The sequence below is a fragment of the Fukomys damarensis genome, unplaced genomic scaffold (genome assembly GCF_012274545.1).
Source record: "Fukomys damarensis isolate Sample0158 unplaced genomic scaffold, DMR_v1.0_HiC HiC_scaffold_4, whole genome shotgun sequence".
Classification (NCBI taxonomy): Eukaryota; Metazoa; Chordata; class Mammalia; order Rodentia; family Bathyergidae; genus Fukomys; species Fukomys damarensis.
The window spans coordinates 68,342,122-68,367,820 of NW_022900916.1; the positions used below are offsets into that span (position 1 = coordinate 68,342,122).

The 25,699-nt window shown below is 45.4% G+C and overlaps 1 protein-coding gene and 1 pseudogene across 1 annotated transcript in view; both read right to left on the reverse strand.

Moving 5' to 3' along the window:
* Positions 1–288: 288 nt before the first annotated feature.
* Slc28a3 (solute carrier family 28 member 3) overlaps positions 289–25,699 on the reverse strand; it is a 66,565-nt gene continuing 41,154 nt past the window's right edge. The window contains exons 4-18 of the mRNA XM_010605528.3: positions 25,392–25,483; positions 23,557–23,746; positions 21,148–21,292; positions 19,464–19,577; positions 18,835–18,912; positions 16,724–16,804; positions 15,315–15,395; positions 13,749–13,874; positions 11,971–12,101; positions 7,786–7,954; positions 6,900–7,097; positions 2,440–2,521; positions 1,780–1,878; positions 1,424–1,544; positions 289–497 (exon numbers count right to left, since the gene is read on the reverse strand). Coding sequence (XP_010603830.1) covers positions 371–497; positions 1,424–1,544; positions 1,780–1,878; positions 2,440–2,521; positions 6,900–7,097; positions 7,786–7,954; positions 11,971–12,101; positions 13,749–13,874; positions 15,315–15,395; positions 16,724–16,804; positions 18,835–18,912; positions 19,464–19,577; positions 21,148–21,292; positions 23,557–23,746; positions 25,392–25,483 — 1,834 coding nt within the window. The 3' untranslated portion in view covers positions 289–370. The remainder of the gene's footprint in view (positions 498–1,423; positions 1,545–1,779; positions 1,879–2,439; positions 2,522–6,899; positions 7,098–7,785; positions 7,955–11,970; positions 12,102–13,748; positions 13,875–15,314; positions 15,396–16,723; positions 16,805–18,834; positions 18,913–19,463; positions 19,578–21,147; positions 21,293–23,556; positions 23,747–25,391; positions 25,484–25,699) is intronic.
* Positions 10,364–11,243, reverse strand: LOC109117451 (annotated as a pseudogene).

The window sequence follows — 25,699 nt, forward strand, 5'->3', positions numbered from 1 at the left end:
TTCTGGATTCCTTAGAGACTCATTCAGATACTTAGAGTGCATGGCCGAGTTGTAGCCCGGTTATTGGGAACCAACATTTGTACCTGTGTTCTCATGAAATGTCTTTAAAATCTAAGATCAGAAAACATTTTTGGGACTGGAAGTGAGGCCTTGGTTTGGGACATTTCAGTAGTTCTCAGTAGGGACAGGATGAGTTGGAGGGATGGGAGAAGAGACAGATTATAACTCTGAAGGGGTCACACTTATTTTTCTTCTTTCTTCACATTTCCAGCTGATGGAAGTTATCAATCTATGGATGACATCTTTTCTTTTCCCCAAAGAAGAACATTCAGCGTCTGCAGACTGCATTCCATTGGAAAAATGGCGGCACTCAGAATCCACTCGGGATCCAGCTGCAGTTGAGTGTGGGTGGAGTCAACAGTTTACAGCAGCCCTTCAAGGAGTGCAGGCTGCCGTTTCCTCCTGGGATGACCTGGCCAGGCCCTTTGACCACAGCGCTGGAGGAAAGATAGAACGAAGCAGTTAGGTGAGCCTTGGATGGCAGACAAAGTGGGTGAGGACATGATAACACACTGGAATGGCACAGAGCAAGGAGTGGAGTTCCTTCTTTGCCTTCAGGTCAGGGCGGTTGAACAACAGAGGCCTCAGGGAATTCGCTTTGGCCTCAAATTTTGGGTGGCCTCAAGGACTTGCCCTGCCTCCTCCAGAGTAGACACAGAAGGCACAGAATCAACCTGTATAAAGCACTTGCCCTGTAAGGACAGTAGCTGGGGGGATTTGTGAGTAGAAATTGCTATGGGAAGAAGTGACCAGCCTGGCTCGCTGGTGGCCTGTTACCCACCACAGCCTCTCACCACGTTGCTGGTGAGACCTCTACTGCTTTGAAAGGGAGGCTATGGAAGAAGGAAAGAGGCTCAAGAAGGAAGGCAGTAGAAGTCGTGCTTCTGGAGGGAGACATGGATGCTGTCAAACATGGAAAGAGATATGTTGGTTACAGGGGATTGGTAATGGAGGGCAGTGATGGACTTCATGGGCAGATGGGCCTGAAATTTTTATCTCAGTTGTGCCGGGGCTAATTTTGCTTGAGTGGACACAACCTCCCTAAGCCACCATTATTATCAAATACAAAACAAAAAGAAAGATGGATGGGGCCCAGCTTTTGCAGATTGCAAGGCATAAGTGTGTTACTTCATAGAGAGCGCTTAATGCACAGCTGGGTGCACAGTAAATGCTTGGGCAGTGCTAGTGCGTATTTTAGTTCCTAGTCTTATTCAATAGAAGTCAAAGCAAAGGATCATTAACCATTTCTGGGCCAGTTCTTACATTCAAATAAAGTAAGAAAGTTAGAAAGTGAAAGCGTCTTTCGGTGAAATTTGGTTATTAAGAAGTGAGCAAAAAGAAGTTATAATTGAGAATACAATACCTGGGCAATAAGCTTTGGCAACAAGACACCATTCCCGTTGTGTTGCTAGGTGAAGTGGAGCTGAAAGCAGCCTCTAAAATGTGATGGCAGTTAGCATCCACAGGAGTGCTGGAGAGGATGCCTAGAAACGGGAAGAGTGGCATTCATTGGATTTTCAAACCTCGTAAAGCTATGAAGATCTCCTTCTGTTCTTGGCTTCTCCACCCTGCTTGACACACTGAGCTTTGTATGTGCTCGAGAGCAGTGCCGACTCCCAGCTTTCTACAGCAGCATACGCTGCAGTACATGCTGCAGACCCTGCCTCCCCAGAGCTGCTGTCCTGCGGGCACCAGGACAACAAGGACAGAACTTCACACCTGCGATGCAGGCCGTCATGAAGCAGGCGATGGTCCCCGCGACCAGAGCTCGGATGGCTCCAGAGGCAATGTCGCGCTTTCTGGAAGGAGCCATGGATGCTGCAAAACACGAAAGGAAGTATCTGAGGTTAATGTTGAGGCTACAGACCCAAATATGTAGCTTCTGAAAATTATTCTGGGACTGGAGTCTCAGGTCTGTTGGAAAGAAACAGGTCCTAAGCTCCATTCAAGGGGCTCATGCTCACAGCAAATGGGTTGAAGTCAGGCTCAAGCAGGGGGATGAGAGGCAGTGGTCACCATCTGCTTGTATGCAAGGCGGTCAGCGCCAATGAGCACAGCACTTCCTACTGAACTTCCGTCATCCCTAGGGATCCTTCTTGGGTGGCCACTAAAATCTTTTGGCAGTGACTTGCAAAGTGCACCTTCTGTGTCATCTGTGGTAGGGCAGAAGAGCCCAGACCTTTGAGCAAATCTTTCCTGAGGTTAGCCTGGGTGTTCACAGGAAAACTACACTGCACAGCATGGGTAAGAAAATACAGCTGAGGACTTACTGCTGCTACAGAGCCATTTGCCCCTGACATGAGTAATGTTGCAGAGGAAGGTGGAGATTCAAAGTAGGTTTATGTCACATCTGCTGGTAAAGAATATTATTTTACTTACTGAGTCCGCCGATCACTATTCCTAGGGAACCGAAATTGGCAAAACCGCAGAGGGCATAAGTGGCGATTGTCTCAGAACGAATCTGTAAGCAAGCACAAACACTGCTGTGACAAAAACTCTCCCGGCCCAAGAAATTTGATATCCCTGCCGGGCTTCACAATGGGACCACAGAATCAATGCCAATAAATGTGCTGTCCAATACCACTGTCCATTGCTTCCTGGACTCTTTTTACCTCCTGCCCTGGAATTTTAAGGGAGAGCAGAATATAGTTGGTGGATTTGGAGACTCTATAGGGCACATGGAATTGGTATAATTTTTTTTTTTTTTTTGGTACTGGGGATTGAACTTGGGCTCCCACTGAGCTTGCAAGGCAGGTGGCAAAACCACTGAGCTAAATCCCTGGCCCTAGAAATGCTACTTCCTGCTTGTTAACAGCTTCTAATGTGCCATGTAACCTGGCAACCCATTGTCATGTGCCAGGCATAGATTCATTGCTGGAGATATGAAATTGATATTGGTGAATAATTGCATTATGTTTATTTGACAAAGAACTTATTCAGAATGTATAAAGAATAGCTACAACTCAAAAAGAAGGCAGACACTCAAGGAAAAATGGATCAAGAGGTTAGATACTCCACAAAAGACATGGAAAGGGCCAATAAACACATAAAATGATAGTCAACATCTAGTCACTGGGGAAATGCAAATTAAAAACACAAGGAGATACCATTAAGTTTAGAAAAAGGCTGACAATACTAAGCATGGATAGCAACTGGAACTCATGTGTTGGTGACAGGAATGTAAAATGGCAAAGCCTGTTTTTGAGAAAGTGTGGCAGATCCTTATCAAGTTAACACACACTGCTTGTATGACCCACCATTTTCCTATGAGAAATCAAAACACAGCCTGAGAAGAGACTACGCATGGATATTTATGGCCGCTTTACTCGTAATAGCACTACACTGAAAGCAACTTCAGTAGTAAACAATTTGTGGATATCCACATGAGAGTACAACAGAAATGCTAATGGGTCCGCTGATGGAAGCAGGCAAGAGTGAGCTAGAAAGATCATCCATTGCCAGGCACTTGGCCATGGGGTGGAGGAGTGTTGACTACGAAGGGTTCTAGGGAAATGAAGGAAACCTGTCAGTAAAAGCGCAGCTCTCAGGCTCAGGGACTCATTTCCACTTCGGCCTTGGTGTGGGCTCACCTTGTTCCCCAGATCTGCCTGACCCTGGGAGAGTCAGGATGCCCATTTGGGAGTGAGGGAAGGAAAGTTCTTTGACAGGGCAGTGGGGAGATGGAAAGTGGATCCGGAAACCTGTGCACAGGCCCATGGGTTCTATCCCAACAATCAGGCAGGACTGCTTGGGTAAGACAATCCTCTCTCAGGTAGAGGGACTGACTCTGGAAGGCTCTGAAGATCCAGGGCTGTTGTTCGTCAGAGGCATGCCCGATCTGGCAAAAATGCCCCTATGTTTGGGCAATCATTTTCTTTTCTAGTATCTTGAAAAATCTATAATTCACTTCAAAGAACAACAACAACAAAAAACCACTGTATTTATAAGTACAGCAGTACTTTTATTTCCTTGTGCTTACTGGATTTTTGAAAGCTCATATTTAAGACTCAAGGGGTTGTGGTAGGTTTTTTGTTGATTTGAAGGTCCCTCTTCCTTCTCACAGCTTTTGAGAAGTCCTCATAAGAGGTGCACATGGGAGGAAAATTGAGCACTGGTGCAGTCTGCTCTTCCTGGAAAAGGCTATCAGGTTCCTACTCTTTCTAGTGCTTTCCATTTAGTTCAGTTGACTTCAAAAATGGGCATACTTATTAGAAACTGTTGGGGTAAAGAGATGGTGTGTGGGGCTTGTGGTTCCTTTCTCTACCTGGGGATCTGGGTGGGGAGTACGCACATGTGGCCATGAATGGTTTTAAAAGAAGTGAAGGAGGTTGGGAGGCTTTGGTCCACAAATATAAAAGGTTATGTGATGGAAAGATGCACTGTGCAAGGGAAACATGAATGACACACTCAGCAGCTTGTCTTGTGTGCAAGCAAGGATGCTACACATAAAAGAACGACCACGGCAACACCACTTCTAACAGTGAGAAATGGTTAATAATGTTCCTCAACAAGGAGCAGCACAGTTAGATGAACTATGGTGTGCTATGCAGCAGAACACTGTGCCATAGGTACTGATGTGGGAAGGTGTTTGGTATATGCCATTGAGTGCAAGGAACAAGGCTAAATATGCTGGGGCAGAGGTGTCAGGGGGCAGAGAAATAGGGAAGATGGCCTGCTTTTCCTCTATACCTTTTGTATTTTTTGTTTTTTTTGAGATAGGGTCTTGCTATGCAGTCCAGGCTGGCCTTGAACTTGTGGTGATCCTCCTGCTTTGCTACCTGAGGGCTAGGATTGCAGGTGCTCTCTCATACCTGGCTTCCTTTTGTACACTTTGACTTTTATATTATGGCATGTATTACCTGTGTTATACAATATGTAAATGTGCAAGGTATTGTGTTTAAGAGGGAGAGAAAATAATGCAGTATTGAAGGGCTCATAATCTATATGTGGGTGTTAATGTACATTCGGATCTCTTACCATAGATGGGCTTAAGCAATGGACATAATTAAAGGATGTCACTGGGGTTTTGTCTGTGGGACCAATGTAGTAAGCTTTAAGCTTGTGGCAGGTGTGTCCCAGGATAGTGTTGGGACACATCCCACCACTCATTACTCATTAGTTGGTAGCAGAGATCTCTGCAGCTTTCCCCCATCTTGTTGGTCACAAAATGCTGTTCCTCTCCTGACTCAACAATAGTGGGGGCTGTTGAGCTTGTGCCCCACAGGTGCCCTGTGCGACTGTGGTCGGCGGGACTCATCCTCAAACATAAATCGGCTCCACATTCTTTCTCTACCTCTAACAACCCTTCTGCTCAGCTTTGCCAGAGAATTCAGCTCTCTTGGCTTACTAGAATTATTTTCTCTTCTGGCAACTGGCAGTGGGGGATAGAAAATATTTAACTTAATATAACTTATTGTTTTCTTTTGGTGGGGAAACAAACTGGATTGGGTGGCATCAAAACAATGAGGCTGCTTGGCTGAGAGCCACTGAGGTTACCTGAGGAATGAACATGTGAGAGACAAGAGACCCAAGAGCCCTGTGCCTACCAGACGTCTGGGTGAAACTACTCCTGACCTCACAACAAGTCAGTCCTCTCCTGGATCTGCCTGTGAGATGTGTGAATGGATGGAGGATATCTGCTTGTTTGGTCTTTGGGAAGCTGAGGGGTGGTGGTGGTATTTAAGGTGAGCAGGCTTAACACTCAGGCAGGATGCTTTTTCTCCACTTACTTTTTAGAATTTAATACATGCTTGGGGCATTAGCTAAGTGTGTCCAGGTAGGTCACAGAGCCAGGTAGGTGGCTGTGGAGTCTTTGGTCCTTTACACTTTCCTCTCTGGCACTGCCTTGCTTCCTGGCTGCCTTGAATGAAGAATCTTTTCGCTGCCAAGCCCTCCTGCCATGATGTTTCTGGTTGCAGCCAGCCAGCTCGGACTGAATCCCCTGAAACTGTGAGCCCCGTTATGCTTCTCATCCTTAAAGATCTGAGTGTCAGACGTTGTTTCCAGCAATGGGAAAGGTGACTAATAGTGTTTTACTATCTCTTGAGAATGGCCAGGCACTATATTGCAATGATGCAGCTTCTCAGGGCGCACAACAATCCTGTCAGTTGCAAGGAAAAGGCCTTCATGATCATCAGACTACCAGCTCCGTGAAGCCAGGCCCTGCTGCAGTGCAGAGCCTGTGTGTCACCAAAGGCCCGTGTGTCAAGGCTGGGCCCCAGGCCTGTGGTGGTCCTGGGAGGTGGTGAACCTTTGTGGGGGTAGACTCTGTGGGAGGGTGTCAGGGTCCTAGGGGTGTTCCCTTGTAGGGCACAAAACAGGCCATAGACAACCAAAACATTTTCTCTTTTTAAGTTAATCACCTCAGGTATTTTGTCACAGTAGTGTAAAGCTGACTAACATAGAGCCTCATGACTTGTTCAGTGCTGTGAGCACAGTACCCACCACTCTGCATGTCGATTCAAATGCATAATGCATTTAATCAGTACTTCTTGATTTACCAATTGCAATCCCAGCTTATGTGACTCTGAGTTTGTATCTGTATCATTGGGAGTAAACCATCACAGTGGATTGCAGCACCTCTCTTCTCCTCCCTCTTTCTCCCCCATTCTCTCCCTTTTGCTCTCTCTCTCCTTCCCCACCTGTCTCCCTGGTATAAACACACAGAAACACACAAGCACATAACTAAAAGTTACGAGCATTACGGCATCACAGGATTAGGGCTAGCTGTTTTGTTCTCTGATATGACTCAAGTTGTAGTGCCTGACACACAGAAGCACATGTAACTAGTCAACAAACACGATGAAGAAGTGTACAGAAAAATCGGGATATCCACTCACTGACATATATTGTTGCACCCCATTCACAAATTTGGGTCCAGCCTCTTTCCTCAAACTGATCCACTTAGAGAGGTGCTCGTAAGCCACAAATTCATTGAAGAATGTCTTATAACCAATGAGCTTGGCAACCATAAAGCTGTCTTGCCAGTCCACTCCCATCATAAAGGAAAAGGGCATGAAGATGTAGGAGCATATTAGCTGCAAAAGACAAAAGTAAATACTTTGTTAGAATAGTGATTTGCTTCTAGTTCTTCTGAGTCATCCTCAGGGACAAGATTGTTCCTGACGCCTCTGCTCTCTGTAGGCAGAAGAAACTGCCTCCCATTCAGTTGCCCAATGTTATCTATCAGGAGTTGGTGTGGTCTGAATACAGTTTGTCTTCACCAAACTCGCACTAAGGTTTGGTCCACAGGGTAATGATGCTGAGACTGGGTTAGCTCTCTCTGGGGCGTTAGTCCAGAGATACTAGGTGGCTATGAAGTGGTCAGCTCCTCCATCCCGCCCCTCTTTCTCAGTGTGCACTTGCTCGCCTGCTCTTCCTGTCTCTATGTGTGCAGCAGTGCAGCCCCTAACAAGAGTCAGGCTGGTGCCATCTGAACCTGGACTTCTTGCCTCTAGAACTGTGGGCCAGATCAACTTCTTTTTAATTCTTTTGGTGTCCGGTCAGGTGCTCTGTCTCAGTAACAGCAAAGTGACTAAGACAGGGATTCAGGCCAGAATGGTCATTGGAAGCTGCCTGGATTCTGTCTGTCTGGGGCAAGGAGAGAGGAGACGAGAGAAGGGGTTGGGTGTTGGGTGAAGCCCAGGAGCTCCTGCAACACGCGTAGTCGGGAGTTACTGTAAACAGGCCGAAAGAGTGGAGGGAGGAGGTGTGAGAGAGTTGTACCTCGAAACTCAGCTGTGGGTAGTCAAACATGTTTCCAAACCAGGACAGGGCTGAATTCAGAAAGGACAACAGGGCCAGGAAGGCGATGAGATTTGCAGCGATGTTTGCCACCAGAGGGATTGACGAGGAGGCTCCCTGCGTTGCAGCCTCTAGGAGGTTCCTCGAATCGCTTTATCAAAGGACAGCAATTCCAGAATTACCAGGGAGTGGTCAGTGAGTGGACACCACGGCAGAGCTCATTCGCATGAAGAGCAAACCTCGGGACCATCCCTTGGTCAAAATCTTCACCCGAATCTGGGGCAATCTTTGCGTCTTAGAATTGCTGACTATAGGTGGTGGGCAAGGGATATCTAACTGGTTATTATTATTACTATTATTTCTGGTGGGACTGGAGTTTGAACCCAGGGCCTCACACATGCCAAACACTCGCTTAACCATTGAGCTACTTTCCAGCCCCAAAACTACTTTTGAAATTTGGGCGCATGATAAAATATTACAGGTATACACACTGTGTGTTAAAAGGAGCTACCAAAGAACATTAATAAAAAGCCACGGGAAAAACTCCATCAGTTCAGTGAAGGCCTGCGTTGCCATCACCTTATTTCAGAAGTGAAAAGTCACATCACTTTCAAGTCCCTGCATGCTAGTCCCTGATCGCTTCTCTAGTCTCTGAGGTAACCGCTTTCTGAAAATCAGCCTTTACAATCTTCCTACACGTCTGCATCCCTGAACAATACATGGTATCACTGTGCATGGCTGCTGACTTTATTTTGGAATTCATACTACAGGCTGGGTATCCTTCATCGGAAACGCTTGGGACCAGAAGCTTTTTAGATTTTGGACTCTGGAATATTTACATGGTGAGATATCTTGGGGTGAGATGCGAGTCTAAACACAAAATCAATTTCGGTTTCATGTGTGCCTTATGCACATGGCTTTAACCTAACTTTGTACAACATTTCAAATAATTTCAGGCATTAAACAACGTCTAATAACGTGGAATTTTCTACTTGCAGCGTTGTCAGCACTCAAAAAGTTTTGGATTTTGAAGGATGGTGGATTTTAGATTTTTTGATTAGAGATGATCAGCCCTTTTTTTCTATTCTTTGGAGATTTGCTTTTTACTCATTGTTACGACTTTGTTTTTATACTAATAAGAGATGAATCTCAGATGTTGGCTGATGAATTATATTATTTAACAAAATACTTTGAACATCTTAAATACCTTAGTCTTTTGCACCCTTATTTCTTTCAACTAGATTCGTTTTTCTTTTTCAAAATGTATGTTTGTGATACATTACACAATATGTTTGTTTATTATCCATAACAATTCCATCTTGGGGATTGGTGCACATCCATGTTGCGCCTTAATTACTCTGCTTCCCCTTGCTCTCCCCTCCCTCCCTGCTCCCTCCATCTCAGATCCCTGGCCTCTGCCTGCCTGCCTTCCTTCCTTCCTTCCTCCCTTTCTGTTTTTTGCATTTCAATAATCTTACTGAAAGATAGATCTCTTAGCACCAAACAGAATGGTAGCTGGTACCTTCTGCCAACTCAAAATTAACAATGACGTTTTCAAACTATTGAAATACATTTTGGTAAAACAGAAGTTATCCACAAAACATGGCTGCCAAAAAGATAAAGGTAGAATATACTGTGGTTCTTTGGCTTATTTTGCAATGCTTATTTATCTGTGACATGATGTCAACATTGGTAACGTCCACTCTGGATAGACTCAGGGTTCAGGCTGCATTAACTGTTTACAACACTAACAATATATGTACATCTGCTTACATTCATTGGCTCACACGGAGAATTCCAAACTCTACCTCAGTGATTTCATAATTATGGAGGTGCCTACTTGCTTTTCTTAAGACACAGTATGGAAATTTTAAGTTTCATAATCCTATGTAGATGTGTTAAATGTTAACATTTAATTTTGAATAGGCAGAGATAAATCATTACTGCATGTTAATACATTCAGATGGCAAGAAATACAGAATACATGTAGTAACTGAACTTACATTTTTATGGCTAATTACTTTCTAGTATTCTAATTGCAACAGCAGTGTGTGCAGACAGATCAGCAATTTTCAGAAACCCAAAAGAGATCATTTGCTCTGTATTACTTTTCCTTTAGGTATAATATTCAAGATCATAGTAATTGTGCTTAGAAGCTAACAGTCTCAAATTAGTTCATACATGGATCAAACTTTTGGTCTTCATGACTTTAAATGAGCTAGAGTTTTGGGCTACATGTGGCTCGATGTGCAATTAGAAAACCACTACTTCTGGGCTACTTTAAAAATTCAGGTTATTAAAAAGGATGCTGTTTTCTAAGCTACTTATTTGATGAAATGGTTAACATATATATCAGAGATTGGAAACTCCTTTCCTTGGCTGTCGTATCTTCTATATAGCAAATGCCTTCAAATGTTAGCCGACTGTACTGGAGATACCAGTTTTCTCCTTTTGCCCTTCCAAGTCCACTTGGTTTACTTTGAAGATAACATTTCAATACTTCAGTCGTAGAAGAAAATTATACAATTTCTCTACAGAGAATAACAACCGAATTTACCAATTAAGGATCCATTTCAGGAGTAGCGGAAAGGTGAGTTATTCTATAGCAACCATGCTTCAGTTGCTGTACAGTACGCCCAGAAACAATTCGCTTCGACTTCTGAACATTCACTTTGGAACCCTTGTCTGATGAATATTCAGTGAGACACTTGGACACAAGCTCTTGCCAGAAGGTCAGATCTCCGCCATCTGTCTTGGAATGTTTCTGAAGATGTTCTCCTCCTCCTGCTAACTCCACACACTTCTGTGCTTGGAGCTCCAATGTAATGATAGATAAGGCCAACACAGAAGGCTTTGCTTTAGAAAATATGATCCTGCACTGACATGCCTGAAGCTGAACTTCTAGTCTTTCAAATTTTAGGCCATTTTTCCTTTCAAACAGCAGGCTGTCTTGAATGAGTGAATAACAGAGCTGTAGAAATTGAAAGGCAGTGGTAGCTTTGACTTTCAACACACCTTCTCCAATACAATCTTTTCCATTCTCATCAAGTCTGAAACTGTGAACCGATACTGACTTCTTTGGATACAGTAAGTTACCAATGGGACACTTTTTTTGTCGTCTCTTGATTTTCCAGCCAAATAAAAGCAGCTCAGTCTAACACACTCAAGATGCTTGGGCAGTTCTTTCATTTTAGACAGGAATCTGTCCAGTAAATCCACAGCTGGAGAACATGTCTCTGTATCAAAGCCAAGGAACTGTGACTAAGAAGATCTTTCACTCCAAAGCCCCTCAGTCAGGCAGTCATTCTAAGGCCATTGTCACATGCAGATTTGATTAGTTTCAAGCCACAGACCCTTGGCTGACATCCAACCTCCTGTTCCAACAGGGTATTCATTTTGGGAAGCAGTTTCTGGGAGTTAGCTGCTGTCAGGACTTCCATTATCCTGGTAGAGACTGTGACTCCTTGGTGTGACTGCCCTCCCCGGGGCTGCTCTCACCTGGCCCCAGGATAGCAGGCTTGAGTGGCCCAGGAGGCAAGGACACCCAAGGGCAGAAGGGGAGAGGCCCAGGGAGGGAAACTGTCCTGGATGGATATCTCCACAGCCCTGCTGAAACTACACCACCTTCTTCCTGGTTGAACCAAAGTGAAGAGCCCTTTTATTTTCTTTAGGTTGTTTTGTTTTGTTTGTTTCTTGCTTTTTTGAGACAGGATCTCACTATCTATGTCAGGCTGGCCTAGAACTCACTGCACAGCCAAAGCTGGCCTCATGGCAATCCTCCTGCCTCAGCCTCCCAGTTCTGGGTTTACAGGTGTGTGCTACCATGCCTGGTGCCATTTCTTGTTATATGAGATCTTCAGAAGTGGTCATCCTACAGGTTTTCAATAGTCTTAAACCAAGGCTCAGTGAACACTATGCTGTATTTACGATGAAGTATCTTTACACTGAACAGTTGAGAAAACATATTAACATCGAGTATTTAGAAAGGTTTTCCTAAGGTGTTGAAACAAGATGTTTTTGGTAAAGTCTAAATAATTCCTGGGAAATAAAATTTAATTTCACAAGGCTGTGTTTTCTTGTTAGCAAATTTTTGCTGTGCTTTGAAGTCGGACTCCACCTAGTCACGACCCCGGCCCGTGTAGTCAAATGATCAGTGTGTCCACTTACCCATTTTCCATCTTCATGGCCCTCTTAAGGGTTATCTTGGGTTTCTCTGTCTCGGGCCAGAAGAGTTTAGCGACAGCCAATGATGCGGGAGCGGACATAACTGAAGCCGTTAACAGGTGGGTGGATGAGACCTGAGGGTGCAGAGACAGCCAGCAGCAGGGTTAGCTTTGCTCTGTGTTCGGAGGAAGACTCGGAAAGTCTCACTCGGGGAAAGACGGGGAGGGTTGATTCCACGCCAGAACGCAGCCCTCCTCCGTGAGCCACATGCTGACATCACCCCGAGAATCGGAAGAGTGGGGGATGCATGTTAATCAGCGACATCCTTGGAGAAGAGGACGGGCAAAACCAAACCTGACCCTTTCAGCAGATAATCGATCCTGCACTGTAACCATTTTCAAACATCCCTCACCCTTAGCGCTGCAGTTTGGATGCTCAGATAGTCTCCGGAGCCTCGTTTCACTACGCCACCGAGTGAGATTGGCGACGCCTGGGTGGAATGGCCACGGGAGAAGGACTTCTGCTCCCCGGAGCTGGGGTTGCCTTCTCACCTTTTTGGTCTCCTGAAATCCTGCCCCCCTTTACACGGTATCCATTTGCCCAGATCCTTTGATCTATACGTTGTTTCTGTTTCCTTCATGCCAAGCCCTCTCTCTCCCCTCTCCACCTCCCATGCTCACATCGTCTCTGGATCCTCTTTCCTGCAGCTTTAGAATCCCCAGGTCCTTGCCTGCCTTGCCCTCCCAGTAATGCCGAGCGCATTTCTGAAGGCAGCATTCCTGTGGCAGGGGCAGAGGGAATTATCGGAAAGTACGGCTTATCCCTGCGGTACCCTTTTCTCCCTGCTTCTCTTACTTTCTCTTACTTTTTAGCCTTACTAATTGGCTTCCCTGGCCAGAATGAAGACCTGAGATGAAGCCACCTTATCTTGTAAAAAGTCCTCGTTACCGGAGTTGCACAACGGTGACTGAATTATGACATTTCTGTGCTGGGAGTTCCATCGATGTGTAGCTTGTAAGCTTCAAGCACGAGGACCCCATGCGTCAGCATTCTCCTGCCTCGCCTCAGAGACCACCAATTCTCAAACTTGGCTCTACGTTGGAATCTGAGGTGTTTTTAAAAATAGCGCTGGCCTGAGTCTTAGCCCAATTCTGGTTTTATTACTCATGGGCGTGGGCCTGGGACTTAGGTTCTTTAAAAGCCCTGGGGATTCCAATATGCAGTAAGGGTTGGGAATCACTGCTCTAGATCAGGGGCCCCCAAATTCTTTTCTGAAAAGGGCCAGAGACTGAATATGTGTGGTTTATGGTCCACAACTACTCAACTCTACTGTATGAAAGCTTCCCAAAATGGATGGATACGAACGACTAGTTTCCAATAAAACTTTCTTTACAAAAATAAGGGTCGAGTTGGATTTGGCCCAGGGCTGTGGCCTGCTGACCCCTGGTTTAGATCATCTTTACAAATATCAGTAATAGTTGTTTCTCTTCCACAGATAGAATTTTTCAGCCAAAGTAAGCTCCTCTTATGACTTCACTTTGCTGTGGTTGGATATAATTCGCATTTAGGTGGCGGCAACATGAAAATGAATCTTTCAAAGGCCTCGGGGGTCATTGCTTTTCAGTGTCATTGCAGCTGTGACCCATTTCTGCTATGCTGCAAAGCAGGTGCCTCTTGGCCTCCTTTTCCACCAGCCATGGCAAACAGGAAGGGAAGGGAAGAAGACAGGAAGAAAGAGAAAGAAATTGAGTTTTGTACAAGTTAATCCCCCCAGCTCTTACCCCAAAAGAAATGTACGCGCCCAGCACACTGCCCGCGATTGTGGCGAAGCCAGCTGTCATGATGGCATGGAGCTCTGACTTGGTGACATGTGGCAAATACGGCCGGACCAGCAGTGGAGACTCCGTCTGCAGACAGAGAGGGCGCGTAGAACACACGTCACCTTTTAAAATCTACTGAACATTCCGTTGTCTAAAGCCATATTTCTAGCAGTGAACCTCAGACCAGCTCTATCCGTGTCACTCGGAATTTGTTAGAAATGCACATTTTCTGACTTACTGGACCAGAAGAGGGAAGGGGCAGCAATCAATACTTGACAAGCCTTCGAGATGAATCTGATGAGTGCTTGGGCCTCAGAACGTGAGCCTTATACATCTAGGTGCCCTCAGTTCTAGGTGAGTGAGCCCCTATGTCATGGGCAAGCCTTGCCGATTCTTAGGAGGCTATTTCTGCAGTGCCTGCACCTTGCCCCGGAAGGAGCCTTGGGAGGACTTGGTGCACTTTTCTAACAGTTGGCAAAGCAAATGCCCAGTGCCTGGCCTGGTGGACCGGGGGCTTCCAAACCACCATGACTTTCTGTCTCCCAGCCTCGTCTTCAGAGTCTCAACCTGTTTTCTGGGACCTCCTAGGAATGAAGGCACGAGTATGTAAAAAGATACCAGCAGTGATAATGACAGGGTGCCTCCAGGCCTTTTCACAACTCAGAGTCAGAGACCTTTCTCCCGGATGAAAAGGTGCTGCAGAGTACAGCTCTAGAGGCTGAAATTTCATTCAGGAGGACAGGCGGCCTGCGGCGTGGGGCTCTCCATCAATGATAACTGCACTTGTAGCATATTAAGTGTCAGACTGAGCACCACGGAAGCATTTGTGCAATTTTACAATGTTTTCATTATTTGTAATTGTTCTGTGAGGTTGACTGTGTTGAGCTTCAGTTCATAGATTAAATAGGAGCCCAGTCCGGAGCCCACTTTTCCTGCAGGTGGTAACAATCAACTTAAGATGGTGCCCTGATTAGTCCTCAGAGACTCTGCACCTGTAGTGACGATAACTTCAGCTCCTAGAGAAGGAAGCACGCTCCCCTTCAAGCTCCCCACATGAAGGCACGGCCAGACAGTGCAGTTATAACCTTGGGTTACGGCCAAGCATTTTTCTGCATGACTCGGCTTTTGCTTCAAGCCCCATTTCCTTAGGCAGTGGCACTGGTCAGTATATTCACACTTGGCTTCGGGAGCGTACAATTCCAGTCTCACAGAAGCTGGGGTCTTGAGTGATAACTGGCTCATCATTGCTCACAAGGACTTCAGGCAAGAAAAGTGTCTATCCGCGCAATAGATTAAGGAAGTAAAACTTGTAGCCTAAAAGTTCCTCTTTGAGGAGAAGAGGAAACCTAAAAGCATTTTTCTTTAGGCTCTGGACATTGCCTATTCTAGGGATTCCTTATTTGACACCATTTCTCCACCCCACAAGAAGAGGCAGCACTGTGATCTAGTCTTGGCCCGTGTTTTGCAAAGAAAGTATCCCGTTTTAGCAGGTGTTTTGCTTTGTTTTGGTATTTGGTTAAAACTTACTTGTCCAACAAATATATTGCCAGCAGCAACTACAGACTCAATAGGAGATGACCCCATAGTAACTAGCATTGTCCATCCAACCTAAAGGGAAGAAAGGGACAAGGTCAGTGAGAACTATATGTATACTGCAGCAAACGTCAAATAGGGATAAAACTCACGAAACTAGAGTGAAGGGATAAGGCCTTCAGTAAGTGTTGGCAGGTTAGTGGTGGTGCTGATGTAGGTACGACTCATCTAGGATGCGATGTGTTATATAGAGGTGTGATTGGAGGTGGAAAGCCATTTTCAGCCATCTTCACTGCCATGTACATTACAGTGCAGAATGTGAGGAGGAAGTCATATACAGCAAGCTCGTCAAATCCTCCTACCGAAAGTCTGCCCTTGTAAATACTTTTAAAATGTTAAGCTGGGCGTGGTGGTGCATGCCTGTAATCCCAGCACTCAGGAGGCTGAGGCAGGAGGATTGCTGTGAGCTTGACACCAGCCTGGGCTACATAGTGAATTCCAGGTCAGTCTCAACTACATAGTGAGACCCTGTTTCAAAAAACCAAAAAAAAAAAAAAAAAAACAAACAAACAAACAAAAAATTAAAACCTACAGTCAGGAAATTATGATCCCTGGAGCTGTAACTGTAATTCTGATTTCTGCTGGCATTCTGGTTCCCTCTCCTATCTTTCTTTCTGTTTATACATTTTGATTAATTTATAGGGATCAAAAGAGGGCTGTGGCTGACCCCCAAGCCCCACATGCATGCTCTGCTCTCATGAGCATCCAAACTACTCTACGTATTTCCTAGTGTCTGACTGAATGTGAGGTTAAGATTCAGTTGCTGTGGAAGAGGAGCGAGGTGAGTAGCTCTTCTCTTTCTTCCTCTTCTCTTCCTCCCCCTCCCTCCTCCTCCTCTCTGTCTCTCCCTCCTTCGCCCTCTCCCTTCGTCCTCCTTCCTTATCTTTCTCCTCCTCCTCCTCTTCCTTCTTCTTCACGACTGTGTGCCTATGTGACTTCCTCCAGAGTGAAACGAAACTTCTCCTCACTTTGATTGTCTGTAACCTCCTGAAGACCAAAGACCAGCACGGCTGTGGTAGGCAGAGCACGGAAAACCATGAGGAAGGGACAACACTGTCTCCCCCAGCAGGCATCTGATCTGAACTCCTTGGCTAAAGAAGTAACTGCTGTGATTTCATGGGGTTCTCCAGGGGGCTGCAAATCAAAGCCCTGCTAGAAGTCCCCGAGATAAAATTCTCTGTGTGGACACAGGGATTTGAATCTAAGAACCTGAGTGGGAACAGATGTGAATCTTTGGAGAAAGAGAAAGCCATCTTGGAAATGCCCGGATAAAAACCATCTCAGGTTGTGTACCCGAAGTAATCAGCTCTATACCTGCCGCCCAGTCCCTCCCAACCCAGTACCTTTCTGATGACCCACTGCATCAGTCCCAGGTAGTACAACATGGACATCACAGTGCTGAAGAAAACCACGATGGGCAGGATCTAGGGTTGGGGAACGGGGCAAAGTGAATGGGATCAGTGTCGACCTTTGTGCATCACGAGCTTCGTATTTGGTCTCCTCACTGCCTCCTTATCTCTGACACAGATACCCTAACGATCCTGGAAATTCCGCTCAAAGAGCAACACTTTCTCCAGGCAGCCTTATTCTCTATCATCTCTCATCCGGATTTCTTCTGTGGCCTCAAAAGTTCATGTGTATCTCCAATAAATACACTTTGGTGTTTGGAGCAGGGTGTTTGGGTAGTGGTTAGCATTAGATGAGATCATTAGAGTGAGGACCTCTGGATGTGCGGTGAGCTTTATAGAAGAAGACAGACCTGGAAGGGGATTTATCTGCCTTGCCACAGGAAGTTCCCTGCCAGTTGGGTGCAGCAGGAAAACCCTCATCCATGCCAGCACCTTGATGCCAGACTTCTCGGCCTCAGATCGGTGAGCTAAATAAACTTTTGCTTTCTATAAATTATCTAGTCCCAGATGTTTGGCTATAGCTACAGAACACAGACTAAGACAAGTAAATTTCACAGCAAAGTTGACATTTTGGTTTTTCTCTTCTACAATAAACTTTTCTTACTAAGAGAAAGAATGTGGTTTTGAATGGATCTGTAAGGCCTGATCATCAAACAGAAAGCCATCGGCAAACTAATGTCCTAGTATTAAAAAGACATGGCTGTCACCACTACCATAATCAGGAGGTGTCCTGGGTCAGGATTAATTGTGAGCCAACCAAATCCTTGTTTGTAGTAGCTATGCAGACCAGACAAAGCGTGGCAGGTCCTGGCACATGGTGCCTCCTATAGAGTAATCATTTACTCTTTTAGAATCATAATTATTTCATCCATAGTCTTGAATCACTAAAAACTTTTGAGGCCGGCTTAGTTCTGTGGAAGGAAAGCTGTGCTCTCCAGGTCCCGTTTTTCCGATGCTCTCTGGGGGTCTTCACTGCAGCCTGTGTTTCTACAGAGAGCAGATTCTAGTTTCGTGGAGCAGGGGAGCCGCCGCCATCCCTGCTCAGCCCTCCCCTGCACTTCTTCCCCACTGCTTCCCTGCCGATGGCCGCAGACAAGCCATTGCCAGGGGCACGGCACAACCAAGGACAGTTCGTACAAGATCTAATTTAGAAAAATCTATTCATAATATGTCCCGAAAGTCATTCTGTGCCAGTACTCAGAGCATACTCACTGGAAGACATTCATTAGCTTTAATTGGTAGGCAGAGCTTTCCTGAAAGCTTGATGCAGTTAAGGGGCTCATCCAGGGATTCTGCATTGGCAGAAAGAACAGAGGCCTCTGCCTGGGGTGGTGAGAGGGGTCACAGGCACTGAGATGCTGCAGAGGCTGGGCTGAAAGTTATTCCTTCTCTGTGACTCTGTGTTTTCCAGTGCTGAATTCAGTTCACAAGATGAGCGTATTTCTATCTCAGGCTATAATCACTTGACCTTTTGGACATGGCTTAGTTGTCTCCCCATCGAAGCATCAGGCTTAGACAAGAATCAGATCCTGGTCTCATCACGGCACATTTATTAAAAGGTCACACTGTATCCCAGGACTGTTATGTGTCAATTAAAAATAAAAATTAGTTAACTCATCTTCTAGGGTCCTTCTTTTCCCTGAAGCCCAGGACACTGTAACCCACAGAATTTTTCTGAAGTACCTCTTGCAATGCCACCCCCCAGTATCTGATGAGTCCTGATGAGTCCCTTAATACTGCAGAGGAGTAACACAGTGTAATATGTTCACTCCACCAATTTCAGATAGCACTGTAAACAAAAAATGGTGGCTACAGCAAACACAGATAGTATATACCTGGCTTTCGGTGTGTTAGGTTCTATCTGGACATCTACAAAGACCGAGAAGCTAGTGAAAAGGCAATGACTACTTGCTGGGGATTTAGCTCAGTGGTTCTGCTGCCTGCCTCGCAAGCACAAGGTCCTGAGTTTGATCCCTGGTACCAAAAAAAAAAAAAAAAAAAAAAAAAAAAAGGCAATGACTACAAGAAAAAGGGGTGGCATTTACCTTAAATGCGAAGAAGTGGTCTGTATACTTCTCACCAAAGACAAAGATAGCACCAGCATCAGTGTACCCCAGGAAAACCTGAGCTCAAGAAAAGAAAAAGGATCATTACAGCCACCGAGGTGGGGGCCACAAGCCATAGGAACACTAGATTGTGCCGAGCAGGAGGACCCAGCTTTCCCAGACTAGGGGAGTTAGTGTCCTCAGTTTTGCGCCTCTGTGCCTGGCACGGAAGTGTAGCTTTGAATTATAACTGCAGACAGGTTCCTGTCATTTCTGACATTCAGTCTGACTCCAGGACACTAAAGGAAAGGCTGAGTGTGGGAACAGAAGGACATGGGGGGCACTAGTTACCACCAGATGCAGAGGATGCTCTGGGTACCGGTCTTAGAAGTATGGAGGCCTGGAGTAGGACAACAGGCACAGCCACTGGGGATGATGCATGGATGACAGGGGTGACTAATTAGACAGGTTAACATATTTGACATAAACAGGTGTTTGTCTAATTGATACTACAGAATTAAAATTTGGGTCAAGTATTGCAGGCAAACAAAGCCAGGTCTGACATATCTTAACGACTATATCCAAATACGAAGTGCCCCTTAACAGTAAAACATTCTTTTGAACCTTACCTGAACTTGTCTGCCCAACCAATCAAAAGCAATGAATCCAGGCTTAGTCCTTAGGATTAGGAGACCAAGAAGAAACTGCAATCCAATTCCCCAGCAGACAGGTCTCCAGTAAACCTACCAAGAGAGGTGATGAACAAGATCATCTTGTCAGGAAGCCAGTGCTGGCCACACATCTCCCTGCAGGGGTCGCTGTTTCCTGGAAGCACCTTCGGGATGGCTGGAAAGTCCCGCAAACCCTTCATTAGAGGCCCAGGCAACCTTGAACAGAGAATCTTTTTTCTTTTTCTAGGAGCTGGAGATTGGACTCAGGGCATTCACACTGAGTGAACCCCCACTCCCCAGCTCTTTTAATTTATTAATTAATTTTAATTTGAAACAAAGTACTACTAAGTTGCCCAAGCTGGGCTCCAATTTGTGATCCTCCTGCCTCAGTCACCCAGAGTGCTAGGATTCCAGGAGTGCACCACCATGCCTAGAGATTCTTCTGACAGAACCATGCCTTAATAATCTCAGGATTGTGTTCCCTCTCTCTGAACCTGAGTGGGAACCCTGTTAGTCCTGTCTTCACAAACTTTCCTGTGTAACCACTATGCCCTGGTAAATACTTTAGACACAAAGTGTAGTCTAAGAAGCGTCATTATGTTTTAGGACTACAATGGCTGGGATGTCTTTCCTAGTCATACTGTAAATATCATACATGTAGAATTACTTCTCTTGCTTGGAAAACGGAAAAGCAGAATATCATTTCTCTGTGTCCATGGTTTGTTGATCTGACAACTTGTAGATGCGTGAAGTGAAATTCTGCCTAATTGAGGGGCTTTTGTTTCATTATAAAAGGAACCAGGGACTTCAGTGCAGACCCATGGAGTACAGCAGAAATGAACCATTATCTGCTTCCATCTTTGGTGAGAAAAGAGTGTCCCAGCTCTGGGAGCAAGGGCATGGAAATGGAGAAAGTCACTTGAGCAGGGAAGACACTGCAATGTGGATCATATTAGGTGAACTTGTCTCTGACCAACACTTTCTCCTCGGGTTGAGTTTCAGCCCAAGAAACCTTCCAGAGCTTGCCATTATGGTTCATCAGTGAGCACCTTTAGGTCTCAGAATTCTTGCCATTTTCTAGGTTAAGGCTGACAGAATAAGGATGAAGATGAGTTCTATGGGGAAAAACTGTATGAGGACAAATTTTTGGAGTCAGAATGCCCACAATGCGAAGTGAACGTTTTTTTTTTTTTTTTGGCACCGTGGATCAAACTCAGATGGGACCTTGTACTTGTGAGGCAGGTGGCAGAACCACGGAGCTAAATTCCCAGCACAAATTGAGCTTTGATAAGCTGCAGGGCCCATTGTAGAATGTTAGATAAGTTACAATCTGGGAAAATCTGTATCAAAAGGAGTACACTCTTCTCACTGTGTGTTGATGGAGGCAGCGGGTATATGAGTAGAAATTAGACTTTGACAGGAAACGGGTGACTTGCTGTCTGTGTAACTGGGAGATATTGAGAATGAAACATTACGTAGTGCTTTGAAAGACCCAGAAGAAGGGCACCCTCTCGACCTTGAGTCACCACAGCAGAGTAAGAAAAACACTGGATGGTATAATTCTTTCACACCAGTTTGATCCATTTGCACCTGGGAAAAAGAAAAGGTGAAGGTATCCCCGAAAGATCGGTTTCATATTTACTCTGGTTGGGTGCTTGGAAAACAGAAATAACAGGATAGTGTACATCACGAGCCCACCGAAGGACACCAAATGCTGTTGTCCCAACTTGGCGGTGTCGAGGATCAGCCAGAAAGTAATGCCCAGGATCAACAGGCTCCACATGACCCTGAGGAACAGAAGGGTGTTGGCATCACTTACTGTTCTAACTTGAACATAGCAAGGAGGTTTAAACTAACAAGCAAAATAAAATAACAAGAGCAGCACACCCTGGCACCAGGAAGCCGTGCTTTCAGAAATCACAGCACACCCTTTCTGGTTGTGACTATAATGGAAAATAGCCCCCGAATTAAGCAATGTGTCCCTTTCACTCTACAACTCAGGCTCTTCCCTAGTTCAAGGGTGTGCAAAGGGTCAGAGAGGGGAAAGGATGTTTGGAGAGGGCAGTCTGGTGATTTTTGGGAGCTCTACTTTGGGGGATTCTTCACCCCAGCTTTTGAGGCTGGTGAGGTGGCACCTTCTTCCCTTTAAGGCAGAACCTGAAATGTGTTCTCTGCAGCTGCGGGACCACAACAGAGCTGAACTTTAATCGGGCTGACGTCCCCAAGGGAGAGTCCAGTGGGCACAGCCAGGCAGACTCACTGCTTGGATGGCAGACTAGAAAGGCTGCTGGGTGGGGACTGTACCACCTGGTTTGTTAGGTCAAGGACGTGTGAAGGTTCCCGGTAGATCCTGTGTGGGTCTTGGCAGAGATGACCAGGGCTGGGACCTACCTACCAGGGCCGCTGGAGGGAGACAAGGTCCACAGTGCGAGGCTGAGTGCAAAGCCCTGAGCAGTCACTGCAGGATGCAGGGTCTTTTGGGAAGCAGTCCCTTTATTTTTATTTTAGTTTATTTTTTCCACCTGCCTTGGATTTTTTTTTTTTTTTTTTCATTTTGTTCCTCATTGAGTTTATCGGTACATTTTAGGTGTACAGTACAGTTGTATTCATTATTGGGATCTTGTACCTTTACACGACAGGTCTTGGAGGAGTCCCTTTAACAACTCACAAGGCTTCTTTCCAAGGAGATAGGACAGTCCTGACCCTGACTTTTCTCCTGGCTGTGAGGCTGGTAGAGAAATAGGTAACAGGGAGAAAGAAGAAATACAAGCCAAAGCCGGGGCAGAAAGGCCTTTGGTCAAGCTCATAGTTTTCACTGTTATACGGGATGGCACATCTCAGTATTAAAATTATGCCTGTGGCCACTGGGCTGTTACCCAGGAGTGAGCAGCAGGGTCATGGAACTTTGCCGTTTTCACACAAAGTATGGGGTAGCTGGCTGCTACTGAATAAAATGAAAAGGATGACAGATGAAAAATTAAGTTCTATTCTGATCACAGTCTATGGGGTCATGATTTGAACATACTAATTGCACAAAAAGTCAAGGGCTAGTGGTCCTCAGCACCAAGGCAATGTTTTAAACCCTAGTTCTTAGGAGCAAGAGGCATGGAAAAAAATTAGAGACAATGAAAGCCAAATTTAAAAGTTTTTGGGTTCACAAGCCAATAAAGGAATGCCAATAGAGACACCAGTTCACATCAAAAGTGGATTAAAAAGGTTCATGCTCACCACAACACTTAAATGGCCCCAAAATGTAAGTGAAACAAATGCTAAATCATAGAGGAACTACACATCAAAGAGGACAAAGATTGAATGTATTCTATGATCCCCATTTGTAAATATATTTTAAACAGGGCCAGAGATTTGGCTCAGTGGTTTTGCCCTCTGCCTCACAAGCTCAAGGTCCCAAGTTCGATCCCCAGTACAAAAAATAAAAATAAAAAAATTACATATATGACAAGATATGCATAACTTGTATAAGAAAAAAATGATGCAAAAAAGGAAAGGTCTTTGCAGATATGTTGTCAGCATTCTCCAGCATTGCTCCGTGGAGACCAACTCTTTAAACAGGTATTGCAGGTGGGTGGCATCCATGCTGCTGTGCCCTATTCTCTGCCAGGACGGGCACCACTGACTGACCATGATGCCACCTCACTGACAGAAGGACAAAGAGCTGAAACTGGACCTGGGATGACTCACGCCTTGCACTGCCCTCTGTCCTTAATGGCTCTTTGATATGTAGGCATGTAGGTGTCTCCGATCCGCATACGGAGGCTATTAGATGCTGTGTTTCAGGCAACGTCTTATCATTTAGCAGCACTTGATGTTAGGGTGGTTTTTAGGGACACCGAATGCCTCGTAAATGGGTCATGGCCTCATCTAAGCCTTGATTTCCTGTCAAGTGAAGGTGTTAGAGCGGATTATTCCTGAGCTTGCTTCCAGCTTCAGTACCTCAGAGATGAGAAAGCCATTTTAGAACACATATTTGGAACAGTGTTGGGAAAGGCTAACATCCCTCTTAACCGCAGTAAGAGAACCAGCTGCATATTACCACTTCATCCAGAACCAATGGCTGTCCAGAAGCTGTCGGCCCGGAGATAGGATTTCATCAATGTGATGTTCATATCTGGCCATCAAGTGATCCCAGCCAATGAAAACGACAGCAGCCACCGTGACCACAAAGAGAGGAAGGGCTCTGTGAAAGTTCAGCACGCAGGCTGCAATCACCACGGCCAGATAACCTGTTCAGGAGGCAAAGGCAGACACTGAACACACCTGGCTGAGGCAGGGGAGGTCTCCTCAGGAATTTACTCTGAGCAGGGCTGCTGTGGTGCGGGCACTGGAGTTTCTCTCCCTCTCCCCGACCACAGAAAGGCCCCAAGACTCTCAGTGCTAGGAGGAAAGGGTGCCATCTTTCCCCTGCAGGGCCTTCTGAATTCTTCAGTCCTGATGCTTGATCACAGGCTTCTTGCTCGGGACCTTTTATTTCTTGATAGATGTAGGCTCAGTAGGTGAGCATTCAGAGAAAGGCCAAATACTGGAGCAACCACTGGCAAAGAGGCATTGATTTTCCTGGCTTGCAGCTCAGATTTGGCCTAAACTCGAATAGGAAAACAGACCCACTGTCTCCAAGTGTCACAGAAGAAGGGAAGGGTAGTAACTATGGTGGCTGCTTTGAAGAGCAGACTGTAGGGTAAGAGTAAGATTTGCTACTCTTATAGGTGAGCAAACAAAAGTCTGCACATTAAATCTGGCTAGCTTCTTGTTTTATGGGTAGCACGACTGTTGCATTTTTTCTACTTGTATTTGTATTCTACAAATACAGCGGTATTGGAACACAACCATGTCTTTCTGCTATGTATTGTCTACGGCTGCTTTTTTACTACAGTGGTGGAGTTGCGCAGTTTTGAAGGCATACTCAAATACTGCCAAGCCTTAAATACTGTCTAGCCTGGTACAGGGAAAGATTACCCATTCTGCGGTTTCTCATTCTGGCTGTCTGAGCACCAGTAAAACCTTTGCCCTGGGTTGAACAGCAATCTTAGAGTAATGTCTGTGGGAGTAGAGTAACGTTGGATGGCAGTGTTTACACAGATAGGTGTAGTGCCTTTTGCTTCACAGGGAATAAAAACGAGAGACATCTTCCTGCCTTCAGGAAAGATGAACGGCCTACATGGCCCTAGGTTCTTATCATGTCCTCATTACCTGCAGTTAGGTGCCTGTCCATTACCCAGCTTTCCAGATTGCATTAAACAGTGCACCCCTCAAACCCATAACTCAAAGACAAAGATAATGGTGAGCCCCAAGAATGGGGGAGGTTCTGTGGTTTGGACGTGTCCTCCAAAAGTTCAGGTGTTGGAAACTTAGCCCCCAAATCATGTGTTAATCGTGATGGGACCCTTGGGAAGCAATTAGAATTAGATGAAGTCATGAGGGTGGGGCCCCTAATGGCTTTATAAAAAAAAAGCGAGACCTAGGCTAGCACACTTGCTCTAAGTAAGTATCCTCTGCCAGGATACAATGAAGGGCAAAGTCCTTTAGCAACATTGGCATCTTGATACTGGACTTCCTAGTCTCCAGAACTGTGAGCTAAATAAACCTCTATTCTTTATCCAGTTAACTGGTCTGTGGTATTCAGTTATAGCAACAGAAAATGGTCTGACACAGTAGGTGACTCACAATTAACTGCTGGCCTCAAAACAGGGGCCAGGAGAAACTACGCACATTTCTTTGCTGAGACCCAAGTCTTACAGCTTCAGGGTTTTACTTTCCTGGATGACTGGTGGAGGCTCAGGGAAGGGTGAAAATTCATTTTCTTTCCACAGGAAGCTAATACTTGGGGAACCCTCAAAGGAAAAGAAAAGACAATGGCTTTTGTATATTTACCGACTAATAAAATGCCCCAGATGATGTACCGAAGGATGGTTTTGTGTTTTCTACAAAAATCACAAACTGCATTGTATTTTCTTTCGAAATATCTGCAACACAAAAGCAGAAAGGCAAGTAGAAGTAATTGCTCAAAATGTGAAATAAACTGGCAGGCTAAGACTAGACTCGACTTTGTAAAACCAGCAGGTAAACAACAAACACATTCAGGAGGCACGTGTCTTACAAAATAGGAAAGGAGCTGGGGGTTTAGCTCAGTGGTGCTGCTGCCTGCCTTGCACGCCCAAGGTCCCGAGTTTGATCCCCAG